Source organism: Nerophis lumbriciformis, linkage group LG30 (genome assembly GCF_033978685.3).
Source record: "Nerophis lumbriciformis linkage group LG30, RoL_Nlum_v2.1, whole genome shotgun sequence".
NCBI classification, from domain to species: domain Eukaryota; kingdom Metazoa; phylum Chordata; class Actinopteri; order Syngnathiformes; family Syngnathidae; genus Nerophis; species Nerophis lumbriciformis.
In genome coordinates, this window is record NC_084577.2 from 28417587 (window position 1) to 28430086 (window position 12500).

At 40.1% G+C, this 12500-nt stretch overlaps 1 protein-coding gene across 1 annotated transcript in view; it reads right to left on the minus strand.

The window, feature by feature from the left end:
* dync2h1 (dynein cytoplasmic 2 heavy chain 1) overlaps positions 1–12500 on the minus strand; it is a 437107-nt gene that overhangs the window by 59206 nt on the left and 365401 nt on the right. Inside the window, exons 81-82 of the mRNA XM_061925863.1 lie at positions 4011–4171; positions 3780–3905 (exon numbers count right to left, since the gene is read on the minus strand). Coding sequence (XP_061781847.1) covers positions 3780–3905; positions 4011–4171 — 287 coding nt within the window. The remainder of the gene's footprint in view (positions 1–3779; positions 3906–4010; positions 4172–12500) is intronic.

Below are 12500 nucleotides of genomic sequence, written 5' to 3' on the forward strand. Positions count from 1 at the left end.
GAGGAGGTTAGCCTGTCCGGAGCGGAAAATAAAATAAAAAATAAAAATAAAAACTAGAACAGCCTAATAGCTAGAACTAGTATGCATATATCTAAAAAAAAAAAGAAAAAAAAAAAAGGCTTTTTTAAAAAGAAGAGTTTTTAAGCCTTTTTTAAAAGCATCCACAGTCTGTGGTGCCCTCAGGTGGTCAGGGAGAGCGTTCCACAGACTGGGAGCGGCGGAGCAGAACGCCCGGTCTCCCATTGTTCGTAGCTTTGTCCTCGGAGGTTGGAGGAAGTTAGCCTGTCCGGAGCGGAAAATAAAATAAAAAATAAAAATAAAAATAAAAACTAGACAAGCCTAATAGCTAGAACTAGTATGCATATATCTAAAAAAAAGGGAAAAAAAGGCTTTTTTAAAAAGAAGAGTTTTTAAGCCTTTTTTAAAAGCATCCACAGTCTGTGGTGCCCTCAGGTGGTCAGGGAGAGCGTTCCACAGACTGGGAGCGGCGGAACAAAAATATTTACCAACAACTGCATTCAATTTGTGTTTTTTAAAACCTTGAAATATGTAAAATATAATTAATACAATTATTCTTACAGTGTGAATAAATCATTAAAAGCCCCAAATTGATATTGGAGTGATGAATATATGCAAAGTGTATAGAGAGTAGGTAGATATAAGTATATATAAATAAGCACCATTTCTTTCATTGTGTCTTTGCTGCCCTTGCTCCGTGCCCCCATCATTCCCTTGTCACGCTACTTTTTCATTTCAAGCCTGACTGCCGAGACCTCCACCTCATTGGCGGCTGGCTAAGAAAAAAGGAGCCGTGAAGAGGAACCGACGGAAGGTTTAGGGCTGACACGGGCTCTGTATGAAAGAACTGATATCTGGGACGACGTGAGAGAAATAGTCAAAGTGTAATTAGAGAAGCACATGTCGTACTGCAAGGGGGGGGTCCAAACCTTCCCCCCCCCCCCTGAGAGCCGCACATTGGAAGGTGAAAGTATGAGGGGTGACGTTTTGATATTATTTGTCATTTTCAAAAGCAATACAATATACTGTATATTGAAACTATTACTCAATTTTGGTAAAAGCACCGGGACTTTATTCAGAATTATCTCTTACATACACTACTGAAATGCTCTCACAAACAACTGACATGTGTTTCTCTCACACACACTACTGAAACACTCTTATTCAGACTACTGAAATGCTCTTATACACACTACTGAAATGCTCTCACATAAACAACTGACGTGTTTCTCACACACACTACTGAAACACTCTTATACACACTACCTAAACACTCTTATACACACTACTGAAATGCTCTCACATAAACAACTGAAATGTTTTTCTCTCACAAACACTACTGAAACACTCTTATACACTACTGAAACACTCGTATACACACTACTGAAATGCTCTCACATAAACAACTGACATGTGTTTCTCTCACACACTACTGAAACACTCTTATACACACTACTGAAACACTCTTATACACACTACTGAAATGCTCTCACATAAACAACTGAAATGTTTTTCTCTCACACACACTACTGAAACACTCTTATACACACTACTGAAACACTCGTATACACACTACTGAAATGCTCTCACATAAACAACTGACATGTGTTACTCTCACACACTACTGAAACACTCTTATACACACTACTGAAACACTCTTATACACACTACTGAAATGCTCTCACATAAACAACTGAAATGTTTTTCTTTCACACACTACTGAAACATTCTTATACACACTACTGAAATGCTCTCACCTAAACAACTGAAATGTGTTTCTCTCACACACTACTGAAACACTCTTATACACACTACTGAAATGCTCTCACATAAACAACTGAAATGTTTTTCTCTCACACACACTACTGAAACACTCTTATGCACACTACTGAAACACTCTTATACACTACTGAAATGCTCTCACATAAACAACTGACATGTGTTTCTCTCACACACTACTGAAACAAACACTCTTATACACACTACTGAAATGCTCTCACATAAACAACTGAAATGTTTTTCTCTCACACACACTACTGAAACACTCTTATACACACTACTGAAACACTCGTATACACACTACTGAAATGCTCTCACATAAACAACTGACATGTGTTTCTCTCACACACGACTGAAACACTCTTATACACACTACTGAAACACTATTATACACACTACTGATATGCTCTCACATAAACAACTGAAATGTTTTTCTCTCACACACTACTGAAACACTCTTATACACACTACTAAAACACTCTTATACACACTACTGAAATGCTCTCACATAAACAACTAAAATGTTTTTCTCTCGCACACTACTGAAACACTCTTATACACTACTGAAAAGCTCTCAAAAACAACTGAAATGTTTTTCTTTCACACACACTACTGAAACACTCTTATACACACTACTGAAACACTCTTATACACACTACTGAAATGCTCTCACATAAACAACTGAAATGTGTTTCTCTCACACACTACTGTAACACTCTTATACGCACTAGTGAAATGCTCTCACATAAACAACTGACATTTTTTTCTCTCACACACACTACTGAAACACTCTTATACACACTACTGAAATGCTCTCACTTACACTACTGAAATGCTCTCACATACACTACTGAAATGTTTTTCTCTCACACACTACTGAAACACTCTTATACACACTACTAAAATGCTCTCACATAAACAACTGAATTGTTTTTCTCTCACACACACTACTGAAACACTCTTATACACTACTGACATGCTCTCACTTACACTACTGAAATGCTCTCATATACACTACTGAAATGTTTTTCTCTCACATGCACTACTGAAACACTCTTATACACACTACTGAAACACTCTTATACACACTACTGAAATGCTCTCACATAAACAACTGAAATGTTTTTTCTCTCACACACACTACTGAAACACTCTTATACACACTACTGAAATGCTCTCACACACACAACTGAAATGCTCTCACATACACTACTGAAAAGCACTCACATACACTACTGAAATGCTCTCACATACACTACTGAAAAGCTCTTACATACACTACTGAAATGCTCTCACGTACACTACTGGAATGCTCTCACATACACTACTGAAAAGCTCTCACATAAACTACTGAAATGCTCTCACATATACTACTGAAATGCTCTCACATACACTACTGAAAAGCTCTCACATACACTACTGATAAGCTCTCATATACACTACTGAAAAGCTCTCACATACACTACAGAAAAGCTCTCACATACACTACCGAAATGCTCTCACATACACTACTGAAAAGCTCTCACATACACTACTGAAATGCTCTCACATACACTACTGAAATGCTCTCACATAAACAACTAAAATGCTCTCACATAAACAAGTAAAATGTTTTTCTCTCACGCACACACACACGGTCCGGCCAATCACTGCCAGCAGTTGTGCCTCCCAGGGAGTTCTGACCTACCATTCTGACAAAACCACATAGGAGCCAAGGAGCGGCACCAGGACAAGAAGAAAACAAAAGGAGGACAGAACCAGGGGTATATAAAAAAAACAACAGTCAATCAAAATGTTGCAAACAGGTGACACAGGTTGGAGCCAGCATGAACAACACGTACACAACATGCCGCTGCACAGGCACACACTCAGCAACACAGTGAGTCTGCAGGGAATCACAAACATGCACACCAGAAGGGTGGAAACTACTTTTAGAAATTGCATACATCTTTGAAATGACCCCAGGAATATAAAAGGCCTACTTTCTCCAGGAGGGGCAGCCATGCTGTGACAAGATGGAGGTTCTTCAAGCAGAGCCATTCTCCGTTTCTGGAACATTCTCTGAGCGAGGCCAAGGCCACGTCCGCCTGTCCCTGACCCATGGAGATCTGAGCAGACAGAGGAGGACACTCAAACAAAGACCATCAGTCTCCTTATCTTATTGGTGGTTCATAGCAGCTTGGAATCACCACGTCAACAACAAGCGACTCTACCTCGTGATACTGGTTCCGACCCACGGTGTCCACGGCCAGCTCCGCCAGTTCCTGGGAGGGGTCAGCCCCGGGCGAGGTGATGATGAGCACGGGTTCCAGCTCCAGAGTCTCAGCGTACAGACGCCGCAGGTTCAGAGGCGGAGGGGAGAGCTCGTTCATGCCTGAAGACAAAAGGAACATCAAATAAATCAGAAGTATTTATTTAAAGAGACGTTTTTTATTAGTACCATCATGTATTTTGGTACTTTTCAAAATAAAGGCGGCCACAAAAAATTGCATTATTGGCTTTATTTTAACAACAAATGCATGATATATTCATACTTGCCAACCCTTCCGGATTTTCCGGGAGACTCCCGAAATTCAGCGCCTCTCCCGAAAACCTCCCGGGACAAATTTTCTCCCGAAAATCTCCCGAAATTCAGGCAGACTCAGGTCCTCCACAATATAAAAAAAGCGTACCTGCCCAATCACGTTATAACTATAGAATGATGGAGGGCGAGTTCTTGGTTTCTAATGTGGGTTTATTGTTAGGCAGTTCCATTAACGTCCTCCCAGCGCGGCAACAACACACAACAACAGCAGTCACTTTTTTGTATGCCGTAAAGCAGTTCGTCTGCCGTAAACAGCAATGTTGTGACACTTTTAAACAGGACAATACTGCCATCTAGTGCATTTGATGAAAGCACTTTTGTGCGTGCCACACATCAATGCATCATCAGAGAGGGTGTTCAGCATGGTTCGAAAAATAGTGACAGAGAATAGAACAAGGATGGACAATTCAACCCTTAACTCAACAATGAGTAGATGAGTGTTATGTGTGTGTATATGTGTAAATAAATGAACACTGAAATTCAAGTATTTATTATATATATATATATATATATATATATATATATATATATATATATATATATATATATATATATATACATATATACATATATATATATATATATATATATATATATATATATAATAAAATAAATATATATATATATATATAATAAAATATATATATATATATATATATATATATATATAATAAAATATATATATATATATATATATATATATATATATAATAAAATAAATATATATATATATATATATATATATATATAGAATTCACTTAACGTCAAGTATTTTTTATATATATATAGATATATATATATATATATATATATAATAAAATATATATATATATATATATAAAATAAAATAAATAAATATATATATATATATATAATAAAATAAATATATATATATATATATATATATATATATATATATAATTCACTTAACGTCAAGTATTTTTTATATATATATATATATATATATATATATATATATATATATATATATATATATATATATATATATATGAAATACTTGACTTGGGGAATTCTAGCTGTAAATATACTCCTCCCCTTTTAGCCACGCCCACCCCCACCCCCTCCCCCATCTCCCGAAATCGGAGGTCTCAAGGTTGGCAAGTATGAATATATTAAACATACATTTTTTTTTATTGCAATCAAATAATGTACGCATGAAATATGATGTTGAACATACTAAGGCTGTCTTTTAGTAGTAAGTAAATAAACAAAAGCTCCTAATTTGTATTCAGTAACATATTGTGTCATTTATCAGTCTTTTATTTTGTCAAAAAAAATAAAATCTACTTGTTCATTTCCTGTTATTATCTGCTTATTTCCTGTTTTAACATGTTCTATCTACACTTCCGTACAAATGTAATAATGACTTATTAAACATACATGTTTTTATTGCAATCAAATAATAATTTACGCATGAAATAGGATGTTGAACATACTAAGACTGTCTTTTAGTAGTAAGTAAATAAACAAAGGCTCCTAATTTGTATTCAGTAACATATTGTGTCATTTATCAGTCTTTTATTTTGTCAAAAAAAATAAAATCTACTTGTTCATTTCCTGTTATTATCTGCTTATTTCCTGTTTTAACATGTTCTATCTACACTTCCGTACAAATGTAATAATGACTTATTAAACATACATGTTTTTATTGCAATAAAATAATAATTTACGCATGAAATAAGATGTTGAACATACTAAGACAACTTGTCTTTTAGTAGTAAGTAAATAAACAAAGGCTCCTAATTTGTATTCAGTAACATATTGTGTCATTTATCAGTCTTTTATTTTGTCAAAAAATCTACTTGTTTATTTCCTGTTATTATCTGCTTATTTCCTGTTTTAACATATTCTATCCACACTTCTGTACAAATGTAATAATGACTTATTCTTAAAGTCAAGTTAAAGTACCAATGATTGTCAAATTTTGTCCTCTGCATTTGACCCAGCCCCTTGTTCACCCCCTGGGAGGTGAGGGGAGCAGTGAGCAGCAGCATGGGCTGCACTCGGGAATCATTTTTGGTGATTTAACCCCCAATTCCAACCCTTGATGCTGAGTGCCAAGCAGGGAGGCAATGGGTCCCATTTTTTTTTGTAGTCTTTGGTATGACTCGGCCGGGGTTTGAACTAACAACCTACCGATCTCAGGGCGGACACTCTAACCACTAGGCCACTGAGCCTTCTAACTTCTGTACAAATGTAATAATCACTTCTTCTTCTGTTCGTAACCGTGCCTTATTTTGACAATCTTGGGTCATTTTCTGGGCGTAGTTATAGTTTCTTGTCTTGCGCTCTTATTTTGTGGTTTTTCACTTCCCGTTTTCCCCCTTTCCTGCAGCACCCCCCCTCACCTGTTTTCTGTTTGCAATTAGCACTACTTTGTGGACGCCGTCTGCTCCTCATTACTTGTACCGTATTTTTCGGAGTATAAGCCGCTCTGGAATATAAGTCGCACCGGCCGAAAATGCATAATAATGAAGGAAAAAAACATATATAAGTCGCACTGGAGTATAAGTCGCATTTTTGGGGTAAATGTATTTGATAAAACCCAACACCACGTACGGAATATGTACTTCACTGTGCAATCTACTAATAAAAGTTTCAATCAATCAATCAATCAGACATTTGAAAGGACATTTAAAATAGTTAAAGAATAGTGAACAACAGGCTGAATAAGTGTACGTTATATGAGGCATAAATAACCAACTGGTATGTTAACGTAACATATTATGGTAAGAGTCATTCAAATAACTATAACATATAGAACATGCTATACCAGGGGTCGGCAACCCGCGGCTCCGGAGCCACATGCGGCTCTTTGATCACTCTGATGCGGCTCAGCAGCTTACTTGCTGAACCCCCCCAATTTTCCCGTGAGACTTACGGATTTCAGTGCCTCTCGCAGTGAACTCCCGGGATTAATATTCACCGATTTTCGCCCTTCCGGCTATAATAAAAGCGTGCCATGATGGTACAACATTTGGCGCCCTCTACAATCTGTATTAACAGAGTGCCAGCCCATCATTTGTTATACAATATACATCGTGTGTATAATGTATCCCGGAAGAGTTAGGGCTGCATGGGATTCTGGGTATTTGTCCTGTTGTGTTTATGTTGTGTTACGGTGCAGATGTTCTCCCGAAATTTGTTTGTCATTCTTGGTGTGGGTTCACAGTGTGGCGCATTATTAGTAAGAGTGTTAAAGTTTTTTTGTTTTTTTTTATACCGCCACCGTCAGTGTGAGCTGTGTGGTTGTTGAACAAGTATGCCTTGCTGTCACCTACGTGAGCAAAGCGGAAGACCCATACAACGTGTGGCTGATCAGGCACGCTGACTGTAGTGGGTGCTATATGCTGTACCGTCACGGCACGCATGACGCTGACAAGCGCCATACAATTAAAACCCGCGTGCCGCACCAGCTTTCAAATTCCACATAAAGGTGTGAGCAGCGTGTCTGAGACCCCTGGTTATACATAGCACAAAGCAAAAAAAAAAACTTTGCATGCAGTGTTATTTCATTTAAAATTTCAAAAAAAATTTGAGGCTCCCATTGTTTTCTATTATTTGTGAAACTGGTCAAAATGTAAGGTCTATTCAGGTGTACTGGAGAGGAGGCTACGCCGGATAGTCCAACCTCGGATTCAGGAGGAACAGTGTGGTTTTCGTCCTGGTCGTGGAACTGTGGACCAGCTCTATACTCTCGGCAGGGTCCTTGAGGGTGCATGGGAGTTTGCCCAACCAGTCTACATGTGTTTTGTAGACTTGGAGAAGGCATTGTACCGTGTCCCTCGGGAAGTCCTGTGGGGAGTGCTCAGAGAGTACGGGGTATCAGACTGTCTGATTGTGGCAGTCCGCTCCCTGTATGATCAGTGTCAGAGCTTGGTCCGCATTGCCGGCAGTAAGTCGGACACGTTTCCAGTGAGGGTTGGACTCCGCCAAGGCTGCCCTTTGTCACCCATTCTGTTCATAACTTTTATGGACAGAATTTCTAGGCGCAGTCAAGGCGTTGAGGGGATCTGGTTTGGTGGCTGCAGGATTAGGTCTCTGCTTTTTGCAGATGATGTGGTCCTGATGGCTTCATCTGGCCAGGATCTTCAGCTCTCGCTGGATCGGTTCGCAGCCGAGTGTGAAGCGACTGGGATGAGAATCAGCACCTCCGGGTTGGGGAGGAGATCTTGCCCCAAGTGGAGGAGTTCAAGTACCTCGGAGTCTTGTTCACGAGTGAGGGAAGAGTGGATCGTGAGATCGACAGGCGGATCGGTGCGACGTCTTCAGTAATGCGGACGCTGTATCGAACCGTTGTGGTGAAGAAGGAGCTGAGCCGGAAGGCAAAGCTTTCAATTTACCGGTCGATCTACGTTCCCATCCTCACCTATGGTCATGAGCTTTGGGTTATGACCGAAAGGACAAGATCACGGGTACAAGCGGCCGAAATGAGTTTCCTCCGCCGGGTGGCGGGGCTCTCCCTTAGAGATAGGGTGAGAAGCTCTGTCATCCGGGAGGAGCTCAAAGTAAAGCCGCTGCTCCTCCACATCGAGAGGAGCCAGATGAGGTGGTTCGGGCATCTGGTCAGGATGCCACCCGAACGCCTCCCTAGGGAGGTGTTTAGGGCACGTCCGACCGGTAGGAGGCCGCGGGGAAGACCCAGGACACATTGGGAAGACTATGTCTCCCGGCTGGCCTGGGAACGCCTCGGGGTCCCACGGGAAGAGCTGGACGAAGTGGCTGGGGAGAGGGAAGTCTGGGCTTCCCTGCTTAGGCTGCTGCCCCCGCGACCCGACCTCGGATAAGCGGAAGAAGATGGATGGATGGATGGATATAGAACATGCTATACGTTTACCAAACAATCTGTCACTCCTAATCGCTAAATCCCATGAAATCTTATACGTCTAGTCTCTTACGTGAATGAGATAAATAATATTGTTTAATATTTTACGCTAATGTGTTAATAATTCCACACATAAGTCGCTCCTGAGTATAAGTCGCACCCCCGGCCAAACTATGAAAAAAACTGCGACTTACAGTCCGAAAAATACGGTAATGGTTTTTGCTGTGTTCCAGCATTTTGTTTTGTTGCCCCTCATAGTCTGTCCGTTCAGAGCGCTTCCTTTTTTGTTTTGTTTGTTTAATCAATACCCTTTTTTGTACCGCACGCTGCCAACCTCCGTCGTCTCACTCGACGCTGCTTTCCATAAGTAATGTTATTAAATCCACTGTGTTGTATGTAAATGTGGGACTTGTTTACACAAGTAGGCTGAGGATAGAAGCATGTTGGATGAGAGGGGAAAAACAAGTCCTTGAGGCAAATGTAAATATGAAGCCTTGATAAAATGTGGTAATGGATCATCAGCTGGAAGACAAAAGGAGGGTGGTCTACCTTCAAAAGTCTGCCGTGATTACGGAGAAGCGGTAAAACGGCCTGATAAGAGATGGTGAGGGAGATTAGGAGGAGACTCGTTATGCAAGGCAGCGAGCAGACAAGTCGACCTTGTGGCACAAGAACACCTTGTCAGACCCCCTCCCTGTGTTCAGGCTCATTGTCATTCAGTGTGTGTGTGTGTGTGCGTGTGTGTGGTGTGTGTGTGTGTTTACCCACGGAACATCCTCAACTCTAATCCTGCTGTAATGCATTGAATCACAAATCAGATGCGAGGGACTTGTAGCACACAAGCTGTGATGCAGGAACCTATTAGATATTAATCTGTGAGTTTATTGATGCAAGTATTAGCCACACACACACACACACACACACACACACACACACACACACACACACACGCATGCACACATACACACACACACACACACACACACAATCTGTTGTTTAGTTCCTGTACAGTAAACAGCATAAACATGTGTTATATACACTACATCACACCATGCTCCTCATTATTTGTAAGTGTTTTTGCTGTGTTCCAGCGTTTTGTTTTGTTTCCCCTCATAGTCTGTCCGTTCAGAGCACTTTCTTTTCTTGTTTTTTTTTTGCTTTATTCAATAAATACCCTCTAATTGTGAGAGCCCTCAGAGTTGGACTCCATGTGAAAGGCAAAAGTCAGTCCTCTCGGGATTTCGTGGGCTTTTTTGGTGATTGCCAAATCAGCTTTTTCGGAACGTTGCGGCAAAAGTTAACCTGAAAAAGCACAGGATTGCAACAAAAATGGTCAAACATGGACTGTATTGACGTTTGACTCTTTTTCTAGCACACAGACTTAAAAGTACCGTAAATAACCACTTATTCTGAGGTTATTGGTCATTTTCTGGGCGTAGTTTTAGTTTCTGAGTTATTATTTTGTGGGTTTTCACTTCCTGTTTTTCCCTTTCCTGCAGCAGTTTCACACCTGCCTTCGAGCACTTTCCCCCCCCTGCTCCTGTTTTATGTTTGTAATTAGCACTCTTTAAGTTGAGCGTTTGTTGGGACATTATTCAGTCCAAGTACGCACGTACTTTGTGGACGCCGTCTGCTCCTCATTACTTGTAAGTGTTTTTGCTGTGTTCCAGCATTTTGTTTTGTTTCCCCTCATAGTCTGTCCGTTCAGAGCACTTTCTTTTCTTGTTTTTTTTTTTTGCTTTATTCAATAAATACCCTCTAATTGTGAGAGCCCTCAGAGTTGGACTACACGTGAAAGGTAAAAGTCAGTCCCCTCGGGATTTCGTGGGCATTTTTTGGGATTGCCAAATCAGCTTTTTCGAAACGTTGCGGCAAAAGTTAACCTCAAAAAGCACAGGATTACAACAAAAATGGTCAAACATGGACTCTTTTTCTAGCACACAGACTTAAAAGTACCGTAAATAACCACTTATTCTGAGGTTATTGGTCATTTTCTGGGCGTAGTTTTAGTTTCTGAGTTATTATTTTGTGGGTTTTCACTTCCTGTTTTTCCCTTTCCTGCAGCAGTTTCACACCTGCCTTCGAGCACTTTCCCCCCTGCTCCTGTTTTATGTTTGTAATTAGCACTCTTAAAGGTGAGCGTTTGTCGGGACATTATTCAGTCCAAGTACGCACGTACTTTGTGGACGCCGTCTGCTCCTCATTACTTGTAAGTGTTTTTGCTGTGTTCCAGCATTTTGTTTTGTTTCCCCTCATAGTCTGTCCGTTCAGAGCACTTTCTTTTCTTGTTTTTTTTTTGCTTTATTCAATAAATACCCTCTAATTGTGAGAGCCCTCAGAGTTGGACTCCATGTGAAAGGCAAAAGTCAGTCCCCTCGGGATTTCGTGGGCTTTTTTGGTGATTGCCAAATCAGCTTTTTCGGAACGTTGCGGCAAAAGTTAACCTGAAAGAGCACAGGATTACAACAAAAATGGTCAAACATGGACTCTTTTTCTAGCACACAGACTTAAATGTACCGTAAATAACCACTTATTCTGAGGTTATTGGTCATTTTCTGGGCGTAGTTTTAGTTTCTGAGTTATTATTTTGTGGGTTTTCACTTCCTGTTTTTCCCTTTCCTGCAGCAGTTTCACACCTGCCTTCGAGCACTTTCCCCCTGCTCCTGTTTTATGTTTGTAATTAGCACTCTTTAAGTTGAGCGTTTGTTGGGACATTATTCAGTCCAAGTACGCACGTACTTTGTGGACGCAGTCTGCTCCTCATTACTTGTAAGTGTTTTTGCTGTGTTCCAGCGTTTTGTTTTGTTTCCCCTCATAGTCTGTCCCCGTTCAGAGCACTTTCTTTTCTTGTTTTTTTTTTTTGCTTTATTCAATAAATACCCTCTAATTGTAAGAGCCCTCAGAGTTGGACTCCATGTGAAAGGCAAAAGTCAGTCCTCTCGGGATTTCGTGGGCTTTTTTGGTGATTGCCAAATCAGCTTTTTCGGAACGTTGCGGCAAAAGTTAACCTGAAAAAGCACAGGATTACAACAAAAATGGTCAAACATGGACTGTATTGACGTTTGACTCTTTTTCTAGCACACAGACTTAAAAGTACCGTAAATAACCACTTATTCTGAGGTTATTGGTCATTTTCTGGGCGTAGTTTTAGTTTCTGAGTTATTATTTTGTGGGTTTTCACTTCCTGTTTTTCCCTTTCCTGCAGCAGTTTCACACCTGCCTTCGAGCACTTTCCCCCTGCTCCTGTTTTATGTTTGTAATTAGCACTCTTTA